The sequence below is a fragment of the Mizuhopecten yessoensis genome, unplaced genomic scaffold (assembly GCF_002113885.1).
Source record: "Mizuhopecten yessoensis strain PY_sf001 unplaced genomic scaffold, ASM211388v2 scaffold309, whole genome shotgun sequence".
In the NCBI taxonomy this organism is placed as follows: domain Eukaryota; kingdom Metazoa; phylum Mollusca; class Bivalvia; order Pectinida; family Pectinidae; genus Mizuhopecten; species Mizuhopecten yessoensis.
The window spans coordinates 127968-151541 of record NW_018403482.1 but is presented as its reverse complement, the minus strand read 5'-3'; the positions used below and the strand labels follow the sequence as shown (position 1 = coordinate 151541).

Sequence of the window (23574 nt, the reverse complement as noted above, 5' to 3'; positions counted from 1 at the left end):
ACAAAACTGAGAACCCTTTGGCCAATGATGCTCCTGACCAAGCTTCAGACTGCATTTGGTTTAAATCCCTTCACTTGTATAGTAGGAGAGAAAAAATCCTCTACTTCCCCTATTTGGCCCCGCCCCTCTGCCCCCAAAGAGGCCACACCCTCCGTTTATACAAACTTGAGTCTCCTTTGTCCAAAGATGCTCTAGGACAAATTTGGTCAAAATCCTTCTATTGGTTGAGAAGAAGAAGATTTTTAAAGATTTACCTATTTTCCCCCTATTTGGCCCCGCCCCTCTGCCCCCAGGGGGGTTATACCCTCCGTTTATACAAAACTGAGAACCCTTTAGCCAATGATGCTCCTGACCAAATTTGGTCAAAATCCTCTGAGCCATTCAGGACAAGTAGCATTTTAAAGGAAAAAGTTGACAGACGCCGGACGCTGCACCATGGGATAAGCTCACTTGGCCCTTCGGGCCAGGTGAGCTAAAAATAGGGGGTAGGGGTAACTAAAATCTGCTTTTTCAGTTAAAACAATAAGATTAAGAAATGTTACTTCCATAATTTAGAAGAAAATAATATTTTCAACAATTCTACAAACATTTATACATTTCTGATAACACACTTGGAAGAAATTATATGAATTTGTTCTGCAAGTGGTCAAAACCCAAAAAATCACCTAAAATCACATGTTGTGGTAAATTGGTATCTTTGACCGATCATAGCACAAAAACGAGCACACGGGCATGTTTTTTTTTTGCATTTTCTACTAAGCCATTTACTCCTTTTTCCAAAAATCCATATAAGAAAAAAAGTTTAATACAGGAAATTTTTGACTTCTCAGAGGTGTACATCCTTAATTGATATAGATCTATTACGTCACTTGGTAATGTTAATTAACAAGTCATTCGGATTGAAAGGTAGAGTGCATCATTTTAAGCATGGACATACATTCACATGGTCACATTGACATATTTAGGGAAGACACTAAGCAAAAGCGGAACAGCTGACGGACGAGTAGAATAAACAGCACAATTGATTCCGTAAACGAAGGTATTCAACAATAATTACTCTGCTATATTGCGTGAAACAGCTTCCATCTCCGCGGACATTTCTTCCGTTTCACTTCCCGCCATATTGTTTGTATTCCAAAGGAGAGTTCATTGTTTCAAATTTTATGAAAGGTTTTACTAGCGTTATTTGTTTCAATTTTTAATGTATGTACTAATATAAAATTGTTATATTTTGTACACATCTTATTCGTGATATTATAGATCTGAATATATATCAATAAAAGATTTATATTATTCTAAATATAACAAAATATCCCCAGGTTCTTGGTTAAGTGAATGTTTGTTCGAAAGGAAAAATATTTATAATATTCAAGCTTTCAATCTACATCAATGTGTTTATTTTCTGAGACCTTTTTTCCACGTGGGAAGTGCTATTGAGGAAAGAAACACAAGTTGTTATGTTTTAATGATGTTGCAGGAGATTGATTTGAGTAAAATCCAGATGATTTTATGTATATTGACCGTTTTGTGACGAACATTTTCCTATTTAACTGTCCATAACCTCTTGCTGAGGAAAACAAACAATAACGCTTCAGATGGATTCCTCTACGAAAAGAATATTTGTTGGTGGTCTTTATAACAATATAACTGAGTCAGAACTTAGTGAAAGATTTTCAAAATTCGGCAATGTTGACAATATTGAAATCAAAACCAAGAAAAACAGCGATGGTAAGTTCATACTGTCAGAGTAAAGGGGTTCATTAATATTACAAATCATGTCTAGTACACATATGCTATACTGATATGGGTCACAGTGTAGGTGTGCTGTGGTTTGGTTTAGTGTTGTTTAACGTCCTATCAACAGATATGGTCATTTAAGGACGGCCTTATCTGTGTGCAAGATGCATGCGTGTGTTTTGGGAGGCTGCGATATGTTCGTGTTTGTCTGAACTGTTCTTCTTCTTTAGGTTATCAGTAGTCCTTCAATGATCTGAAGATTATTTACTGTTTTGCGTAGCGTGGGCTATATATATATATATTTACAAGGATACCAAAAATTATGAAAATGAATTTGGAATGCATACATTTTAAATTGTGATTAAAACTATGTACATAGGCTTGTAAAAATTAAATGAATTTGTGGAGAAACAGCTGGTGTGAGCTGTTCTCTGAAAGTGTCGACTGTTGTGACAGTGACTGTATGGATTGGTAATACATTCCATTGAGTTATGGTATAAGGAAAAAATAAAAAAAATTATATGCATCTTTTTTGGTTGAAATGTGTCTGAAAGTGAAATTATGATTTTTTCGGGTTCTACTGTCTGATGGTATGAGAATAGCAGATGGGATTGCTACAATTTGATGGACTACTTTGTAGAACATTATTAATCTTGTGCGTAGTATTCTTTCTTGTAGTGTTGGCCAGTTTAGTGAATTTATCATATCTGTAGGACTACTGATGTTATATGGTACCTGTTACAGACATATCTGGCAGCTCGTCACTGGACCATCTCGATTTTAGAAGTTTGTTCAACTGTGTGAGGGTCCCATACTGTACATGAATATTCCAGTTTTGGTCGAACTAGTCCCAGATATGCCTGAGTCTTGATGTTCTGACATGATGTTTTTAAATTTCTTTTTAATTAGGAAGCCTAAAGATTTGTTGCCATTAGCTATGCTGTTGTCTGTATGTTTTGACCATTTTAAGTTTGCTTGTAGTGTAATGCCCAGATATTTAGCTGAAGAGACCAGTTCAAGTTTGTGATTGTGGAGGATATAGTCATGTTTAAACTGTTTTTTCTTTTGTGAGACTGTAAGGACTGTGCATTTGTCTGGATGGAAAGCCATCAACCAGTCCTGCTCCCACCTAGCAGCTGCATCTAAATCCAACTGTAGTGCATCACAGTCACTTTGGGATTTGATGGTTTTGTAGATGATACTGTCATCGGCAAGCAGTCTGAGCTTACTGGATGATAAGTATTCTGGTAGATCATTAATGTATACCAAGAATAATACTGGGCCCAGAACTGTGCCTTGAGGAACACCTGAGGTGAAAGGAGCCAGGTCAGATGACTCTCCATCCAGGACAACTGTTTGTGTTCTGTTACTTAAGAAGGCAGAGACCCAGTTTAGTGTTTCGTTTCGGATACCGTTATAGTTTAATTTATAGAGCAATCTTTTATGAGGAACTTTGTCAGATGCTTTGGCAAAGTCCATTATAATTAAGTCTGTTTGTGTGTTGCTGTTATTATTTGCTGCGAGTTCTTGAATGAATGAGATGAGTTGCGTTTCACAGGATCTAGCTATAGACTGACGGAAGCCATGCTGGAGGTCATACAGTATATTGTTCTTTACAAGATTGTTTATGATGTGTTTGGTGATGATATGTTCCATAAGTTTACAAGAAATACATGTCAATGATATTGGGCTGTAGTTTTCTGGCTTGTATTTTTCCCCTTTTTTTAATACTGGTGCTACATTTGCATGTTTCCAATCTGTTGGTGTTATGCCAGTTTTAAGTGATGTTTTAAAGATTAGTGTAAGAATCGGAGCAGAATGTTTGATCTTTTGAGTTCTTTTAATACTCTGCCACTGATGTTATCTGGGCTACTTGCCTTATGTGGGTTTATGTTATGCAGTAGTTTCTTGACATCAGGTAATGATATTTCTAGTGGTGTTATCACAGGGCGTGAGCTTGGACCTTTGTCTGGGATGCTGTTATTTGATTCAGTTGTAAACACTGATTGGAACTGTGTGTTGAGAATGTCTGCCTTTTGTTTTGTGTCTGCTATAAACTGTCCTTCTTTTTTCAGAGGAGCGACACCTGTGTTATCTGTGTGCAGTGATTTTATAAAGGAAAATAGTTTTTTAGGTTTCGACTGATTGTTACTCTGATGCCGACTTTATAGTGCTACCTCACTGAAATATAATGCCGAAGACACCTAGCAGGACACCCCACCCGTTCAAATTATACTGACAACGGGCAAACCAGTCGTCCCTCTCCTAAATTGCTGAGCATTTAGAACAAGTAGAAACTACCATTTTTACAGACTAGCTGGTATGTCTCGGCCAGGGGACAGAGCCCAAAGCCTTCCTCACAGAGGTGAACGCTCAACTGAAGGCCAAAAGTGAGGCATTGTCAAAGGAGACATTAGGAAGAAGAAAGTTGTTCAGAAAGAAGAAAAAAGATAAGACCCAAATTTAATCGCCTCTTATGATCATGCAATGGGGGCAGCAGGTACAATTCTTACGCCCTACCAGCAGGGACAAGGTGTGCTGTGACCGTGACCCCTGTCAGTATAGCATATGTGTAAGAAACATTTGTAACGAAACCCTGTGGTCAGAGTATGTCAGGTCCGTATTCATATTTTGCCCTTACCAGCTGGCCAGGATTACCTGTCAAAGACACATTTTCAGTGTATTGTCTTTAGTCTGAATTTCCTCTTGCCCAGAAACCAGACTTAGACATTTTCATGATTTTGACAAGAGCCATCCTCAATACTCCAGGGTTCCACCCCTCACTTATGCTCTCTACTCCTGGAATATGTCTTAACAAAACCAATGGCACAGTGTGCACCACCTTGTGGATTAGACAAGATCTAGAAGACTATAGCTTTATCCTTTGATGTACTTCAAAGGAATCTTGCAGTAGCGTAATGGTAAAATCAACTGGCTTTTCAGTCGGGTGTCCCTCCTCTGTAATCTCCAAAGGGCATGTATCAGCTTTATTGATTGGTCAGGTTTTTTTTTTTTACCTGAGACCAATTAACTAGGTAGTTGTGTGCCTTCAATTTTGCTGTGACAATTCCAAAAGTGCAGAGAGCAAAAGTGAGCATAACTCCTGGAGTATCGTGGATGGGCCAGAGCTCACTACTAGATGAAAACATGGAATTTTAAGACACTGCTTGGTGTCGGAAAGTTTCGAGGCGCTGACAACAAAAATCTGCTATGACACAACACATACATCACATATATCGATAAATGGCTTGTTGAAATCAAATCAATGGCTTATTTATTTATCCAATAAAGTCTTTATTATCCCCAACAGCTGCTACATTCTATCATTAGAGTCCTCAGTGTTCAATCGTTCAATATTTCCCATCTGATCAATGCCATTTTGTGTGTCACAAATTACACAGGAATGACAAATCAACAAAAAGAGGCGGTCCAGATTTCTTCTAGATAGAAAAATGTTTCAGTTTCAGTCTGGATCAATACAGTTTGTTGATAAGTCACTCCGATGTATTTTGCATTAACCTACAAAATGGTGCGTCGTTCATATTGGAAATTTTGAACAGTTCATATAGCTAGTGGCTAGGAAAGTTACATTGGTACACAGGGAGGACCTACATGATTCCAAAGTCACAAGAATAATGTAACAGATGGCAAAATACTGCCTCACAGCTGACATCAAGTGTTGTTGTCTAACCTGGGGACGTAGATGTGCTCATGATCACTAGTTCAGCAACATCAAGCTAGGACATTGGCTGAATGAGTACCCGCCTGTATCTTATACATGTTATTGATTTGTGAAATAATAAATAATAATAATATACAGCATTTATATAGCGCCCTATATCATTTGTAAAATTACTCTAAGGCGCTTTACAACATGAATAATAGTAATGGTTATAATTGTGAAAACAAACAACAAAGGCTTGCAATCACTTTCATACATTTAACAAGCAATGTGCACATAATTGAACAAATAAAAGGGTGGTATTTACATGACATCTTTGCAAAGATTCTAAAATGCAGACGTTAAGAGGGGAGTTTTTATGTCCCTCTTGAACTTGGCCAGGGTATTTGACTTCCTAATATATAGCAGATGGTAAGCTATTCCACAACATAGCCGAAACCCTCCCAAAGCATCTGTTTCCGTAGGTCACAGTACGAGATTTTGGGACACACAACAAAGATTCTGACTCCGACCGCAGTGATCGTGACGGCTAATTCAGGGTAACAAGCTCCTGTAGGTACTGAGGAGCTGTTCCATTCAGTGCCTTGTATGTGTATACCAGAATTTTGTACTGCGACCTGTATCGTACAGGTAGCCAGTGCAACGAATAAAGCGCAGGAAGTGAAGAGACTGATAGCCAGTAATCATATATCATACTGTGGTTTTAATATTTAATAACATTATTTCTTATTCAGAAACTTTTGTAGTTTTTCTATAATTAAATATGCATCTGATATGATATTTATTTTCTTTTTTCCCCAGGAATTCCAGAGAATACATTTGCTTACCTTGATGTCAATACTACAGATGAAAACTTAAAAAAGTGTAAGGTTATTCCTTTCTTTCCAGGCCATGTACTGTAATTATACACTTATACCATCCTCGATTTTCCAGGGGTTAAGCTCACTTTCACTCTCAGCACCCCTGGAATGTGTCATAGCGAAATTGATGGGGCACGGCTAGCTATTTGATTGGTCTAGGGTAAAAAAAACCACCTGACCAATCGTCTGATACCTGGCCATTGAAGATTATAGACGAAAGACAACTGACTTCAAAGCCTATCTATTTTACCCTTACACGACCGACAAATTCTTTTGATGTTCAATTACATCAAAGGATCAAACTAGTCTTGTCTCACCCACAAGATTGTGCACCTTGAGCCTTCGACTTTGCTATCATGACATACTCCAAGGGTGTAGAGAGCGAAAATGAGCGTAACCTCTGAATTAGTCAGCATCATGTACAATCTAAATATAATGTGTAAGGGTGTCCTTTAATTAGGTCCTAGCTACCGTACATGTATCCACTGATTATATATATAATGTGTAAATGTGTCCTTTAATTAGGTCCTAGCTACCGTACAGGTATCCACTGATTATATATATAATGTGTAAATGGGTCCTTTAATTAGGTCCTAGCTACCGTACATGTATCCACTGATGATATATTAAGTGTAAATGTGTCCTTTAATTAGGTCCTACTGTACATGCATCCACTGATTATATATATAATGTGTAAATGTGTCCCTTAACTAGGTCCTACCGTACATGTATCCAATGATTATATATATAATTTATACGATGTGTTACAGGCTTCTCTGTACTGAACAGAAGTAGGTGGAAGGGCAAGGAACTGAAAATACAACATGCAAAGGCAGACTTTATGAAAAGGTTAGTGTGATATTAAACATAAGCAGGTTATATCCAAATCTAATGAAAATGTTAGTGTGATATTAAACATAAGCAGGTTATATCCAAATCTTATGGAAAGGTTAGTGTGATATTAAACATAAGCAGGTTATATCAAAATCTTATGGAAAGGTTAGTGTGATATTAAACATAAGTAGGTTATATCCAAATCTAATGGAAAGGTTAGTGTGATATTAAACCTAAGCAGGTTATATCCAAATCTAATGGAAAGGTTAGTGTGATATTAAACCTAAGCAGGTTATATCCAAATCTAATGGAAAGGTTAGTGTGATATTAAACATAAGCAGGTTATATCCAAATCTAATGGAAAGATCATTACGACCACAAATGTTTTAACCCGCCATCAGCAGATGATGGGCTGATCAAATCACTCTTTGTCCATGATCTGCCATCCCTCCGTCCATCTGTCTGTCTTTCAACAATTATTATTGCTATTTTTGTAGTATTTTGTCATGCAAATCGTCCATATCATTTTCAAAATGTTGACGAGTTTTCATTATTAAGAGATATAGTAGTTTTTAATGAGTCTTAAAGGAAGAGCATGAGTCCAGGGCTCAAATATCTGTGTCCCAAAACATCCCTGGTGATATCAAAGTGGAGCAGTTAATGTCTTACTATATAAAAAGGTTGGTATAAGATTAAACATGTAGGGGAGATATTGTTTCAGTGTGTACATTTTTATGTAACATCAATATGAGATTAATCATTAGTCATTAATGTCTTATAATGTAGATAAAAATATCCCAAAGTACTCATACTTGTTACCGTACTGATACTAGTAGATGTTATAATACTTATAGTAGTTCTCTCACAAGTAGAAGTTCTCTTACTTGTAACCAGACTGATACTAGTAGATGTAATAATACTTATAGTAGTTCTCTCTCAAGTAGAAGTTCTCTTACTTGTAACCAGACTGATACTAGTAGATGTAATAATACTTATAGTAGTTCTCTCTCAAGTAGAAGTTCTCGTACTTGTAACCAGACTGATACTAGTAGATGTAATTATACTTATAGTAGTTCTCACACAAGTAGAAGTTCTCGTACTTGTAGTGCATGTAACATGTTTTTCTAGAGGTTGATTCATTAATTCATACATATATCATAATTGTATTCTAGAGATCAGTTGTTTTCTGAACTCCTTTTAACTTGTTATCAGGTTAAAGGAAGAGAGAGAAAATAACTTTGAGAAGGCGGAAAAACCAAAAACCAAGAAAGTGGTATATCAGGATCCTCTGGAGGGGGTAGCTGGTGTGGACAACTTCCACATGAAAGGCGCCGTCCCTGGCACTCCAGTTGATGTAGAGGAAAAGGTAAGTCGCTGGTCGGTAGGAAGTTAAGATGGAATTGTGACCTTGAGGCAATGGTATTGTGACCTTTTGGTAAAAAGTGATTCTACTAGTATTCAAACCCAAATGCTCATTTAAATATTTTAGACAATTATTGATCATGTGAAAATATTGGTTAAATAAATCTTGGTATACAGTGTATGTGCAATACATATATATATGACGTGTATATGACAAATAATTGGTAACCATTGACCTAACCGGTAATTGAATAATTCCATATTTAGACTGATTTCCCTACAATAACATCAATCAGTACTATATAACCATTGAACCTTCATGTCATGTTTGTGTTCTGTATGAACTTGATCATTGTAATCTCTTGATCATTGTAATCTCTTGATCATTGTAATCTCTAGATTGATCTTTGATCATTGACAACTTGACTCTAGATCTATAGCCTGGTCTCATTTATACTTGCTTGACAACATGACCTATAGCCTGTTCTCATTTGTACTTTCTTGACAACATGACTCTATAGCCTGGTCTCATTTGTACTTGCTTGACAACATGACTATATAGCCTGGTCTCATTTGTACTAGCTTGACAACATGACTCTATAGCCTGGTCTCATTTGTACTTGCTTGACAACATGACTCTATAGCCTGGTCTCATTTGTACTTGTTTGACAACGTGACCTATAGCCTGGTCTCATTTGTACTTGACAAAGAGATCAGATGTGTTAGATATGTTGAAAAGTATTCATTCTGTGTTTTTGCAAAAATCAACTGTTTACAAACATGTCCTTCAAAAATGATGAACCTTGTTCAGATATTTTTGAAGTAGGATTATAATCACCAACTTACTCAAGCAACACTGATTCTACTTTAAATGTATATGTATTAAGCTTCTGTAATCGCGCTGCATACCTTTTGGTATCCATACTCAAAGCCAAGCGCCCCACTGATCAACCCACAAACCTATACCTGACCTTGGCTCCATCACCTTTAATTTTAATTTAAATATTGTAACATTTCCTTTCTAACCCTTAGCCTTTAACTATTTAACTTATATAACTAGTGCAGTCAAATGTTAAAAACATGTCTTTTTTCATCTTCAGAATTGGGTGGTTGGAAAATATGGCCGAGTGTTACCCATTGTCAACATTCGAAGACGAGACAAGAGGAAGATATCCTTTAAAAGAATAATGTATATATATATAGTCATAAGTAGGATGACGTGTACTTATCCATTGGGATATTGTGAGGGTTGGGGCAGGGGTCAGTGAAACTCACCCTACCTGTTCACTTTCCTTAGTACAGCAATATATCAATACAAGTACTAGGATATACTTGCTACAGAACTTTTAGAACAATGTACTTGTATATGTTCTTTTGTATTGGAAAATCTTTATTGATACAATGCTATCATGTTTGTCGAAATACAAGCTCCTGAGAGCTTATGTTTATTGTTCGACCCATTCGACGTTAAATAAAGCTTCTTGTATCTTGTATACCATTTTCAATATAACTGATTAATCATTTATAATCCTTAACAAAAGTACTTCATGACGGTTGACCCTTCAAAGTTTTGCCACAATTCTAAGAGGATAAAAGAGGATGACATGGAAAACTCAGATACAGGGGTCCAGAACCTGACATGGAAAATAGATACAAAGGACTCTGAGGTGATCAAACGCAGGAAAGGAGAATTCCCGGCATGGAAGCAGAAGAAAAAGAAACAAACAGCTGATGCAGACATGAAATTGCTTGCCAATTACTATGAATCTTTCACTAAAACTAATGCTGAGAATACATCTAATAATACTGACTTTGAGGTGGTTCCAAAAAGTTTCCTGAAAGTTCCCCAGAAGAGTAGTTACTTCAGTGAGGACAGTGATTCTAATGAGGACAGCACAGAGAACTGTAAAACAAGTACTCCATTTCCCAGTCCTTTACCCAAATTACAGCAAAAAGCAACAGTCAAAACAGGAAAGGACCACAGTGTTAAACAGAGAAATGACAGTACAGGAAAACAAACAATGCTGCCAGACCCAAAATGTACTCCTATAATGAAACCATTGGGTAAGGGACAAAAGGACATAGGTGATAAACCAGTGGGAAATGAAGATAATTCAAAGTCATTAAGTCCGTGTAAAAAAACAGTTACTCTGAAGAATACTTCAGTGAAGTCAGTAACGTCTAATATCTCTTCTGCTAGTTCCTCTCAGAAAACAGTGTCCAGGAAATCTGTGCCTGATCAAAATTCTACCAGTACTTCAAAAATGTCAAAAGTACTGGCTGAAGTAGAAGAGCAACTTCATGATCAGTCTTTAAAGCCAAAAGGAGGACAGGTTGAAAAGACTGATTTTTCAAACCCTTCTGTGAACAAGTCTTCTAACAAAAGGACAGACAGTTTCACTGAGGGGAAGAAAAGTTTAACAAAGAAACCTAAACTACAGGCCTTTGGTGGAACTAGAAATTTGTATGACAATCCGTCATCTGAGAGCCAACAGAAAGTGGAGTCTGCTGCACCAACTAGTACAGCCAGCCCTAGTTCAGTAAGTGCCCCAGCTGAACCTCACAAAGAGGCCATGTTGGGAGTGAAGAGAACACTTTTCCAAACCTCGATGTTGAAAACTGCACCGGAAAAGGAGAAAGAAGTGCAAGAGGATTCTGATGGAGAGTCTGTGTCGTCTACCGATACAGATGTAATCATTGCCTCGGCCAAGAAACAGCGGGGAGGGGGCACTGTGATGGGATATGGATCACTAGAAACACCTGTATCTCTCCAGGCCTCCCTCGCCGACAGTGTCTACAGCGAGTTTGGTGGAGGGCTGGTGGACGGAGAGGTATCGGGTCAAGCTAGCTGGATGGAAGTGCACGACAATTATGAGGCAAATGACAGTGATGATTCGGATGATTTTGAAAAGCTCGCTGTAAAAATATTAAAGAAAACTCAACAGACAAACCTTTTAGCTTCAAATAAAGGTTTTGAAAATAAAGATGGCAAGACTAAGGAAAAGATAGTGCAGAATTCTGAAATTGAAAATTCCAAAGATTCAGACTCGGACACTGAAAGTGATGATGAAAATACCGATACAAGTGATAGTGGTGACGACGATGAAAGTAGTAGTAGTGTTGATGATGTTGATGATACAGACCAAGAGGAGGAAGAGGACAGTGATGAAGAGGATAGCACTAGTAGTGACGAGGAAGATACAGGGGTAAATAAGGGTGTATTGAAAAATACAGAGATCAGCAAGGAGGTAAAGATCAGGAAGGGGAAGCAAGACCAACAGGAAGACAGTCACGCCGCAGGGGAGGACAAAGATAAGCGAGGAGCGCAAGAAAGAACAGAGAACTCTGCTTCCGACACCAAGGAAAATAAAGGAAAGACACAAGACAAGGTGGACCAAAAGAGGCTGGCTATTGAGGCGAACAGGAAGAAGCAGGAGTCACTACGGCTGAAACAGGTGGAATACAACGCCCGGAGGTCTATCATCAAACGCGCCCTGTCAGCAACGGTAGGTGCAGTCTAGGCCATCTAATTGGTGTCTAGTCAATGATTTCAGACCTGTATCTGAATTGATAAATTTTCTTTTGATAATGACAAAACCAGTATTTGACAAACCATAGCATAGATTATTGTTGTAATTGTTCAAAAACAGCTAACCCGAATTTCCTCTGGCCCAGACAGATTAGACCGTTTGGTATCGGGGAGTGACTAATCAACAAATGATGCTGTCCGGAAATCTTCTAAACAAAGAATAATATATGCCGTTTTCGGTCCGTATCCGTACGGTTTATTGTTGACCATGACCTACAAAAATGGCGTTCGCTCAGGTGGGATATTTTGAATGATTGAAAATCGAGGACTCTACTGGCGGAATATTTAGCAGCTGTTGGTGATAATAAGAGCTGATTTTGATCAATAAATAATCCATTTATCGATAAAGGTGAGGTATGTGTTGTGTCATAGTAGATTTTTGTTGTCAGCACCTCATAACTCTCCGATACCAAATAGTGTCGGGGAATTCCACGTTTTCATATAGCAGTGCGCTCTGACCCCACACCAGACATCTATCTGTCAAATGTCTAAGTCTGGTGTCGGGGCCAGAGGAAACTCGGGCTAAAAAACAGCATTGTTACAGATTGTAAATACTATAATTTGAATATGAAAACCGACATCAGTTGATATAAGTTCTTTGTAGGATTTACTACGGTGGAATGAAAGATTAAGTAAAATAGCTGTAAATTTTCCTTACAAATAAAGCGATCCAAATCTTTTGCTTTCGATACAATGTCGATCATCTTTGTAGGACAAATAAACACTAGTTTCAACATTTTAAATGTTTTAAATGTTAATTTAATCTGAAACAAACAGGACAACACAAAGAGGTCCAACAGGATTGTGTTTGACTCGGACGGTGATGACGATACTGCTCAGAAACCCGTCACTAAAACTACAGCTTCCCAACAACCTGACAAGAAACCCTGGGACCTAGAGGACAGTGATGAGGGAGATGATAGTGAAGATGACAGCAGCGAGGAGGAGGAGAGCGACGAGGAAAGTGATGAAAAACTCCAGTCTGTGGTAAAATATTGTTCTCAATCTGGCAATCTTTACTAGAGAGGTAGAGCAGACCAATAAATAATTCATGTAAACTTCATCATTTTAGCAGTAATTTGTTATTAGTGGTAGTCTTATTTGAATGCTTTTTGTTCTTTTAAAAAAAATGTTAAATGATTGTTACTGTTGAATATGAGAACTTTGTTATTTTGTGCTAATTCTTTATGTGAGTATTGTATAAAATAGCCAATGATGAGCAGAAATATGGATATGTTGATCCAGACAGTAATCGTTAATAACTGTGCTATTTCTACACATCGAGTCATAAGGTATAGGATGTCACTCTACAGTGTGAGATTGGGATACCTCAACCATAGGGTTTTGTCCAGGACTATGTACAAACAAGTATACAAGGTTTCATCAGCTGGTTTCATGATTATACAGGGGTCTATTCAGATAGGTTTCATAAAGAGGCATAGGTTTTGACAGGTCTCATGGATGTACAGTAGCCCAAATTTCCTCTGGCCCTGACACCAGACTTGACAGATGGATGTCTGGTAACCCACACCAGACATCTATATCTGTTAAAATGTCTGGTGTCAGAGCCAGAGAAAACTTGGGCTAGAAAATGTCTGGTGTCGGGGCCAGAGGAAACTTGGGCTAGAAAATGTCTGGTGTCGAGGCCAGAGGAAACTTGGGCTAGAAAATGTCTGGTGTTAGGGCCAGAGGAAACTTGGGCTAGAAAATGTCTGGTGTCAGGGCCAGAGGAAACTTGGGCTAGGATGTACAGGAGTCACTTTAAAAGACTAGACTAGAGGGGTCAGTTAAGATATATATAATGGTTATTCAGGTTTCATGGCTAGGTAGAGGTCAGTTAAGTTAGATTTTTTTGTGGTTGGTTCAGAAAGACAATTATGGATATACAGGGGTAATTTTAGACAAGTTGGTTTATAAGATATTGCAAAATGATAATAAATTGTTGATATGTTTTTACAGGGAGCTTCTGCAGCAGAGAAGAAGGAAAAGATGTCCCTGTTTGAGGAATCCTCAAGTGAAGACGACGACAGTGATGAGGATGCCTTCGAAAATAAACCCCAGTTTGAAGGAGAAGTGGGATCTAAGGTAAGATTAACATGTAACACTTACCTGAGCTTGAACATCACACCTAGTCTTGATAAAGTTTACTGTATTCATTGAATCGAATACCTAGTTTTGTTGACTGTATTCATTGTATCGAATACCTAGTTTTGTTGACTGTATTCATTGTATCGAATACCTAGTTTTAGGCACCCTGGACATTAAAGAAGTTGATGATTTTGAGGAAGGCTCTTAATAGGGACTAAGGTGGATGGTCGTATTTTTTTTCAGATTCTGTAAAATACCCATCTTTCAAGCATCTGAAATAGTTGTACACTGTTACAGTGGTTCAGCCAGGCAGGCATTGTTATTCTTTCCCGTGAAAATAAAGTTTATGTCGTGGAAAATGCTTGTTCCCTTTTTCCCTCTGATTTTAAAATCATCAAATGGTTTTCTCACCGTACTGAGAATACAAATGTTATTCCCATCTTGAATTACTTGATGTATTCATACGAGACGAATGTATGTCTTAATATTAATTAGCATTTTTAAGACATTGTATGCAGAAACAAAGATAAAGCATATTTGTCTGACATAATAGTGTCAGTTCATGGTTAGGAGCTCTCCTTGATTGGATGAACTGATAAAACTGAATGATGTCTCTTTTCGATTGTTTGTAGTTGACAAAGTTTTGTCAGGTTAGTTGTAGATTGAATGTGCTTGCTTTGAATGTTTTTAGTTGATGAAGCTGCAAATGAAATTCTCCAGTGACACCCGGTTCAAAATCGACAAGAGATTTGTGGAGAGTGACGAAGAGCAGGATGACGGAGGTAGTAAAATAAGATTACTGTACATATGTATGTAGGTCATGTGTAAAACATATGTATGTAGGTCATGTGTAAAACTGTATGTAGGTCAAGTGTAAAACGGCATGTACTGGTATGTAATGCAAGATACATTAATAGCGAAACCCTGGGGGACCTAACAAATTGAGTCTGATGCAAAAGTGAAATTGAAGATTATCTGCAATACGGTTCATCAGTTTGGAAATATGTAGTATTAAAACTTTATTTTAAACACAAACAATGTACGTATGAATACACGTCGCAACGTTTCAAGATTGACTGGTCTGTTTGTCGAGCTTTAACTGAGTGAGCGATTTGTATTGTTGTATATTTCATATGTCACTCGAGCCTATTGATAGAGATTGTATTCACACTGAATTGATCATCATCATTGGGTTTCCGGTCACTGTTTTACCTGTTCCTCCTTTTGATGTGTATTTTTGCTTTCTGTGTCCGCGTATAACTTGAGGATGCTCCAAGTGTTGTGCTGTCTTGGCAAATTTGCTGAACTTATTTGAAAGATATACTACAGTACATAAAGAAACATTATGCAGATCAAGTTATGGGTGGACTGTCAATATATCCCAATATGTCCATACTAAAGCATGGTTTACTGGGTACATGTACAGTAATAACAGTGATTATCTTATGTCAATATCAATTTGGAAAATTTAGAATTAATGATCAAGTCTGATTGCCACTTTTAAATGATGCTGTATATGTTTGAAATGCCTAATGTTGTTGGCTTCGCTGTACAGAGGGCAGTAACGAGGAGGTAGAAGATGAAAAGATGAGAAATCTGAAGGTACTACAAGAAGTGGTAGGAGTTCAAGTTGCCGTGGTAACTGACAAGAAAGACCGGTTGAAGAAACAATTCAAGTAAGATATTTGCTGAACATGAAACTGTTACATTTTTGTGGAAATGATCATGGTCTTGAACAATTTTCCGAATCCAATATGGCCTCACAGCTGCTGTCTTGAAATGTTTTTTAAAATAATTGAAAATTTAAAATAATCTCAAAAAGCATTGACACTTTTTGAAACGAGAGAATTTTTTATTCGGTCATGTGATCAAAATCTGTTAATTCTACCTTTGAATATAGTGCCACAGTATAGTAGTGTTTTATAATGACTGTTGGTTGTATGCCATTGTATTTTACTCCTGCAAGTGTTATACCTCCATACAAGGAGAGAAAAATGTGGTACTTCAGGATTGATATATAGACTTTGTATATTAACATTTATGAGTGTCAGGATTTGAAATTTAGTTAGCACCTTAACCATAATATACATTTTCATTCTGTCCATGTGATGTTCCAGGGATATATCAGCTTTGCAGTATGACCCTAGTAGGGAAGACCACAAAAACTTTGAAATCCAGCCAACCACAGATGCAGGTCAAAAGAAAAACATAGTAGAGTAAGTGTTCTTTAATAGTAGAAAATCAATAGTGACATGTTATGGTCACCTTTGACATGAGGATAGGTTGTATGGACTCAGAACCTGCTTAATGAAAAATGCATGAATAAGTATGAAATTTTTAATGACAAATTGTATAACAATGTCCTAATTGATATGATTACATAACTTGTGGGACCTTATTTTTTGGGACAATTGTATTATTTTTTATGAGTGCAAAAAGAAACACTTCATTACTTTGAAACACTGGATATCTGTGTGTACTATACTTCTTTATGCCTGTAGGTTTTACTAGGGAAAACTTTCATTCAGGATTTCAAGTTCATAGTAAATATGTAAGGAATTCATATAAGTTAATATTTTACTCCAGACACCTAAATTAAATCATAAATAAATATGTATTTTACTGGTGACATTTTTGTGTCATTCTAGTGTCTCTACCCAGTGTTATGGACAGTGGTTTATTTTCCTATCAGAGATAATTGTAAATAGTTATATCTGCAGTTATTGCTCATATAGTTATTTATCTATTAATGGTGAAACAATAAACGGAGTCAAGGTGGGGGTTGAATATAGACCCCATCATGAAAATGTTATCTCTCACAAAAATGTTTTTTTTTAAATTGATTCACAGTAAATATATAGCCTGTGTGAATAACCCAGAAATGTGTGGACAAGCTGCATCAGTATACTGTCCCATATAATGATCCTATCTGTGTTGTATAAAGAGGATCAGCTTTATTGTGCATTAAATTGTTCAAGTATACAATGCTTATTCCATAAGCAAACATTTTCTTGATTGACAGATATATATTCTTTACATCTGAATTAGCAAAAAGAATAAGTCAAAGAAACAGAAAGCTGAGGAGGGGGCCGAGACAGAGGAAGCCGAACCTTTACCTGTCGTCAGCGGTGAAAAGTTTTATGAAGTCAGTTCTGCACTAGATAATGCCTTTAAGACGTCTGATGACAATGACAGCAAAACAGAAACGGGGGAGTTTTCCCTGTTGGCTGCTTTTGGCAGGAAAGTAGAGGACCATGATGATGCTGAAGAAATACATGGTAAGTAAAGAAATACGTGGTAAGTAAAGAAATACATGGTAAGTAAAGTAATACATTGTAAGTAAAGAAATACATGGTAAATGGTAAGTAAAGAAATACATGGTAAGTAAAGAAATACATTGTAAGTAAAGAAATACGTAAGTAAAGTAATACATTGTAAGTAAAGAAATACATGGTAAGTAAAGAAATACATGGTGAGTAAAGAAATACTAGGTAAGTTAAGAAATACAGAAATACATGGTAAGTAAAGAAATACAGAAATACATAGTAAGTAAAGAAATACAGGGTAAGTAAAGAAATACATGGTAAGTTAAGAAATAAATGGTAAGTAAAGAAATACATGGTAAGTAAAGAAACACATGGTAAGTTAAGAAATACATGGTAAGTTAAGAAATACATGGTAAGGTAAGAAATACAGAAATACATGGTAAGTAAAGAGATACATGGTAAGCAAAAGAAATACAAAGTAAGTAAAGAAATACATGGTAAGTTAAGAATTACAGAAATACATGGTAAGTTAAGAAATACATGGTAAGCAAAAGAAATACATAGTAAGTAAAGAAATACATGGTAAGTAAAGAAACACATGGTAAGTTAAGAAATACATGGTAAGGTAAGAAATACAGAAATACATGGTAAGTAAAGAAATACATTGTAAGTAAAGAAATACAGAAATACATAGTAAGTAAAGAAATACATGGTAAGTTAAGAATTACAGAAATACATGGTAAGTTAAGAAATAAATGGTAAGTAAAGAAATACATGGTAGGTTAAGAAATACATGATAATAAGAAATACATGGTAAGTAAAGAAACACATGGTAAGTTAAGAAATACATGGTAAGGTAAGAAATACAGAAATACATGGTAAGTTAAGAAATACAGTAATACATGGTAAGTAAAGAAATACAGAAATACATAGTAAGTAAAGAAATACAGGGTAAGTAAAGAAATACAGACATACATGGTAAGTAAAGAAATACATTGTAAGTAAAGAAATACGTAAGTAAAGTAATACATTGTAAGTAAAGAAATACATGGTAAGTAAAGAAATGCATGGTGAGTAAAGAAATACTAGGTAAGTTAAGAAATACAGAAATACATGGTAAGTTAAGAAATAAATGGTAAGTAAAGAAATACATGGTAAGCAAAAGAAATACATAGTAAGTAAAGAAATACATAGTAGAGGACCATGATGATGCTGAAGAAATACATGGTAAGTAAAGAAACACATGGTAAGTTAAGAAATACATGGTAAGCAAAAGAAATACAAAGTAAGTAAAGAAATACATGGTAAGTTAAGAAATACATGGTAAGCAAAAGAAATACATAGTAAGTAAAGAAATACAGGGTAAGTAAAGAAATACATGGTAAGTTAAGAATTACAGAAATACATGGTAAGTTAAGAAATACAGTAATACATGGTAAGTAAAGAAATACAGAAATACATAGTAAGTAAAGAAATACAGGGTAAGTAAAGAAATACAGACATACATGGTAAGTAAAGAAATACATTGTAAGTAAAGAAATACGTAAGTAAAGTAATACATTGTAAGTAAAGAAATACAGAAATACATGGTAAGTAAAGAAATACATTGTAAGTAAAGAAATACATGGTAAGTTAAGAATTACAGAAATACATGGTAAGTTAAGAAATAAATGGTAAGTAAAGAAATACATGGTAGGTTAAGAAATACATGATAATAAGAAATACATGGTAAGTAAAGAAACACATGGTAAGTTAAGAAATACATGGTAAGCAAAAGAAATACAAAGTAAGTAAAGAAATACATGGTAAGTTAAGAATTACAGAAATACATGGTAAGTTAAGAAATACATGGTAAGGTAAGAAATACAGAAATACATGGTAAGTTAAGAAATAAATGGTAAGTAAAGAAATACATGGTAAGTAAAGAAATACATAGTAAGTAAATAAATACATGGTAAGTAAAGAAATACATTGTAAGTAAAGAAATACATGGTAAGTTAAGAAATACAGTAATACATGGTAAGTAAAGAAATACAGAAATACATAGTAAGTAAAGAAATACATGGTAAGTAAAAGAAATACATGGTAAGTAAAGAAATACATGGTAGGTTAAGAAATACATGATAAATTAAGAAATACAGATGCAGAACATGATTAAATCATATTCTTTGATGTGAACTTTTTGCTAATGTTATATGTCTCTTCACATGAACATGTATATAAATACATAACAGTGTTTTCAACCTCATAAATACAGCCACCACTTAACCTGTTATCCAACTATCCAGCCACCGCTAATGCCGTTGTCCAACTACCTTTTCTATACGGGGGCCTATTGTCTCACTATCTAGTGGTCATTTTAAGGAACAGATTGACCTTTTCTATACGGGGGCCCATTGTCTCACTATCTAGTGGTCGTTATAAGGAACAGATTGACCTTTTCTATACGGGGGCCCATTGTCTCACTATCTAGTGGTCGTTTTAAGGAACAGATTGACCTTTTCTATACGGGGGCCCATTGTCTCACTATCTAGTGGTCGTTTTAAGGAACAGATTGACCTTTTCTATACGGGGGCCCATTGTCTCACTATCTAGTGGTCGTTTTAAGGAACAGATTGACCTTTTCTATACGGGGGCCCATTGTCTCACTATCTAGTGGTCGTTTTAAGGAACAGATTGACCTTTTCTATACGGGGGCCCATTGTCTCACTATCTAGTGGTCGTTTTAAGGAACAGATTGACCTTTTCTATACGGGGGCCCATTGTCTCACTATCTAGTGGTCGTTTTAAGGAACAGATTGACCTTTTCTATACGGGGGCCCATTGTCTCACTATCTAGTGGTCGTTTTAAGGAACAGATTGACCTTTTCTATACGGGGGCCCATTGTCTCACTATCTAGTGGTCGTTTTAAGGAACAGATTGACCTTTTCTATACGGGGGCCCATTGTCTCACTATCTAGTGGTCGTTTTAAGGAACAGATTGACCTTTTCTATACGGGGGCCCATTGTCTCACTATCTAGTGGTCGTTTTAAGGAACAGATTGACCTTTTCTATACGGGGGCCCATTGTCTCACTATCTAGTGGTCGTTTTAAGGAACAGATTGACCTTTTCTATACGGGGGCCCATTGTCTCACTATCTAGTGGTCGTTATAAGGAACAGATTGACCTTTTCTATACGGGGGCCCATTGTCTCACTATCTAGTGGTCGTTATAAGGAACAGATTGACCTTTTCAATACGGGGCCCCACTGTCTCACTATCTAGTGGTCGTTTTAAGGAACAGATTGACCTTTTCAATAAAAGTAATTATTCCAGTAATCAAGCCATAACTAATTTCAAAATTCCTCTACCCAAAATGGAAACACACATATGTCTATATTCTTTTCTTTTCGTTTAAAATCAAAATCTACTGTAGTTGCCTCCCCTGTTAGTTGTCAGATTTCAAAATCCAATAAAATGCCCCCCCCCCCCCCCCTGCTGTAGTTGCCTCCCCTGATAGTTGTATGATTTCTGAATTCCATAAAATGCCCCTCCCCCCTCTACTGTAATTACCTTCCTTGATTATTGTCAGATTTCAAAACACTAAAAATAGGGCCCATCCCCCAACAATTAAAGTATAAAACTCTAGAACTCAACAAAAAAAAGCATATCAGCCTTATCTTCAAATTTTGCATAACATCTAACATAATGTTAGAATGATTTTTAATCTTTCAGATGAACCTACAGCACCCACTAATAAGTGGAAGGGATTAAATGTCCAAAACAGTAGTGACGAGGAAGACTTGAGTGATGGTAGCGACGAGGAGAAAGACACTGAAGGAGGAGGAGAGGGTTCCAAGTACGAGCTTCAAAAAGTCCACTGTAGAAGTGTTTAATAGTTTTGTACACTTAGGTGCTGCTGTGAATTCATTAAACTGATATTCTATTGTGATTGATATAATCTTTCCCAACCTTGGAGGTCAGACAGAAAAATCTTAACCGTCGGGGTAAGATTCTTAAATGTCTAGCCAGAGGCTTTGTCGAGAGCCAGACTTTTAACAATCTTACCCCGAGGGTTGAGATTTTCTCTCTTACTCTGTGTGGATTAATTTTTTTTCTACCAAAATTATTTTATTTAATATAAGTGGTAATTTCATGAAATGCAAGCATAGCTTTCATAATTTCCAGCAGATTTATCTTCCATGATCTACTATTGTTGACGTGGCGTCATACAGTTGTTATAACAGGGTATCCCCGTCTTTACCCTAGGGTAAGACAGAGATATCTTTCCCTGACCAGAAGTGTTGATATCTCTGTCTGATGGTAGAGAATTGGTAGTACTGATATACTTTATCAAGGTAAAAGCATGTTGGTCTCCTATGTAAAATGTATAGTAGATTTAGTGTAAAAGCATGTTGTTTCTGAGATGACATGGTTAATACAAAGTTGAATTATTTACTATATTCTTAACTTATTCATCTACTTGAATGTTGTTTTGTGATACTTGTAGGCAAGAGGAGAAATCTGTGTCTGTTACAAAAAACAAAAACGATTTTTTCTTTACGGAAGACGACGAGCGAATCAAAGGTAGGTATACTGTTTGTATTGGTTGGAATAAGTCCACCAAGTTTCAGAATAGATACCACTAGTAATATCATTTCATATAATTTCCTGGGTGGGTTACAAATGAAAAAGAAACATGCTTTAACAGCTTTTGATGCAATGTTTTATAACCATTAAATTGTTGAGTTGTGCTATATGCCCAAAAACATATCATAGGTGAAAATATAATATTATTAAACTTTAGAAATAATCCAGAAAGACTAAATTAATCATATTTTTGAAGAAAGAAAAATCACAAAGTTTGTAATTGGGACAAAATTGTGTTAAATTGTCAACTTTATGTTTATCAGAGGGGATAGCAAGCTTTTGTAGACAGGAGGATATAGAGGAGATCCGCGAACATTGGCAGGAACGGAGACCTGACCTCATCAAGGTCAGTACACAATAATCTTGTTTACTTTGTTCTTTCTATTTTCACTCCATTTTCTGTCTTAGCATAAAACTGCTTGTCATACTGAGTAAATAACAAAGTGCATGCTGGTATTTGGGAATTACCAATACCATTATAACAAATACCAAATTCTCATTTTCCTGGTTTTTTCTGAGTCATAACTTTAAAACAGTTTCATACATCTCTCTAAAACTTTGTACACATGTCTGAAACAGTGCCAAAGTTCTGCTTTTGATATTTTGGATACCCCCCCCCCCTGTTTTCATGGGAACATACAGCTAAAATTACAAATTCTCAGTTTTTTCTGATGATACACATAACTCTAAAACCATTTCACGTATCGGTACGAAACTTGGCTGCCCTATATTACTTGGCTAAGCCTCTGTATGGCTGCCTTCATTGCCCTGTTTGTCACTGCTAGCCCTTTGAACATTCTCTTTACTGATCAATGTTGCCTGTCTGTTCATGATGTTTCTCCTTTTGTTTTAATGTATCCTCATTTCGTGTTTTCTTTTCATATCAACTTAAGTTTATTACCAATTTTGTCCTCGAGTTGATGTGGTGGTATACATGTTTCTGCTTTAATGCATATTGTGAATCATTTGTATTTTTGGAGATATACACTTCTTTTTGTGATATACTGTAGTTACATTTTCAAAGAAGGTTGTTACCAAATTAAAATATAGAAAATACGTTAATACAGTCATAAGAAGTGTGTATATATTGTTAATTTTGAGAACCACGTTCTACTGGATGAGTCATTTGAATCACACAGAAAGAAGTACTCACTAAAATTAAAACATTTGCAGTATATGAGATGCCATGACAGTGTGTTTTTGTTGTACTGTAGGCCTACCATGCTAAACACAAGAGAGCTGTGAGGAATAAACGAGCACTAGAGAAGAAAAAGATGACGGCGAAACGACAATAAGGATGTTATCTGTTCTCACGATGTAAATCTATTTTATTCAAGAATACACTCAATGATTTTGAAGATTAGGATATTTATATTATTCTATTACTGTAATGGATAATTTTGTACAACTAATTGTTTTTGTCGTACTTATTCAGCTACTAATGATGCTCATGTGCTGATGATGAAGGAAGGGATTCGTATCATTTGTACAAGAGAAAGAAAGAATGAATAAATTCATATTTAAG

At 36.1% G+C, this 23574-nt stretch overlaps 2 protein-coding genes across 4 annotated transcripts in view; one reads left to right on the top strand and one right to left on the bottom strand.

Moving 5' to 3' along the window:
- Positions 1-1130, bottom strand: part of LOC110446293 (centromere protein P-like) — a 14660-nt gene extending 13530 nt beyond the window's left edge. The window contains exon 1 of the mRNA XM_021491372.1: positions 1058-1130. Within this exon, the coding sequence (XP_021347047.1) occupies positions 1058-1122 (65 nt within the window). The 5' untranslated portion in view covers positions 1123-1130. The remainder of the gene's footprint in view (positions 1-1057) is intronic.
- Positions 891-23574, top strand: LOC110446275 (nucleolar protein 8-like). 3 transcript variants are annotated; one of them, XM_021491357.1, is made up of 16 exons: positions 891-1039; positions 6221-6283; positions 7050-7128; positions 8326-8479; positions 9576-9644; positions 10020-11981; positions 12842-13051; positions 14024-14149; positions 14844-14934; positions 15708-15828; positions 16270-16368; positions 17201-17430; positions 21135-21258; positions 21910-21986; positions 22313-22395; positions 23264-23574. In XM_021491357.1, exons 3-16 carry the CDS (start codon positions 7121-7123, stop codon positions 23342-23344), a joined length of 3435 nt encoding a protein of 1144 aa, XP_021347032.1. In that variant the 5' UTR covers positions 891-1039; positions 6221-6283; positions 7050-7120; the 3' UTR covers positions 23345-23574. The 3 variants fall into 3 exon arrangements, with proteins under 3 accessions (XP_021347032.1, XP_021347016.1, XP_021347023.1); XM_021491341.1 differs by lacking the exon at positions 891-1039 and adding an exon at positions 1400-1728; XM_021491348.1 differs by lacking the exons at positions 891-1039; positions 6221-6283 and adding an exon at positions 1400-1728.

Coding starts and splice junctions, on each gene's coding strand:
- LOC110446275 (XM_021491341.1), top strand. CDS start 1,596: ATGGATTCCTCTACGAAAAGAATATTTGTTGGTGGTCTTTATAACAAT. Junction 13,052..14,023: donor ATGAAAAACTCCAGTCTGTG/GTAAAATATTGT, acceptor ATGTTTTTACAG/GGAGCTTCTGCAGCAGAGAA. Junction 14,150..14,843: donor AAGGAGAAGTGGGATCTAAG/GTAAGATTAACA, acceptor GAATGTTTTTAG/TTGATGAAGCTGCAAATGAA.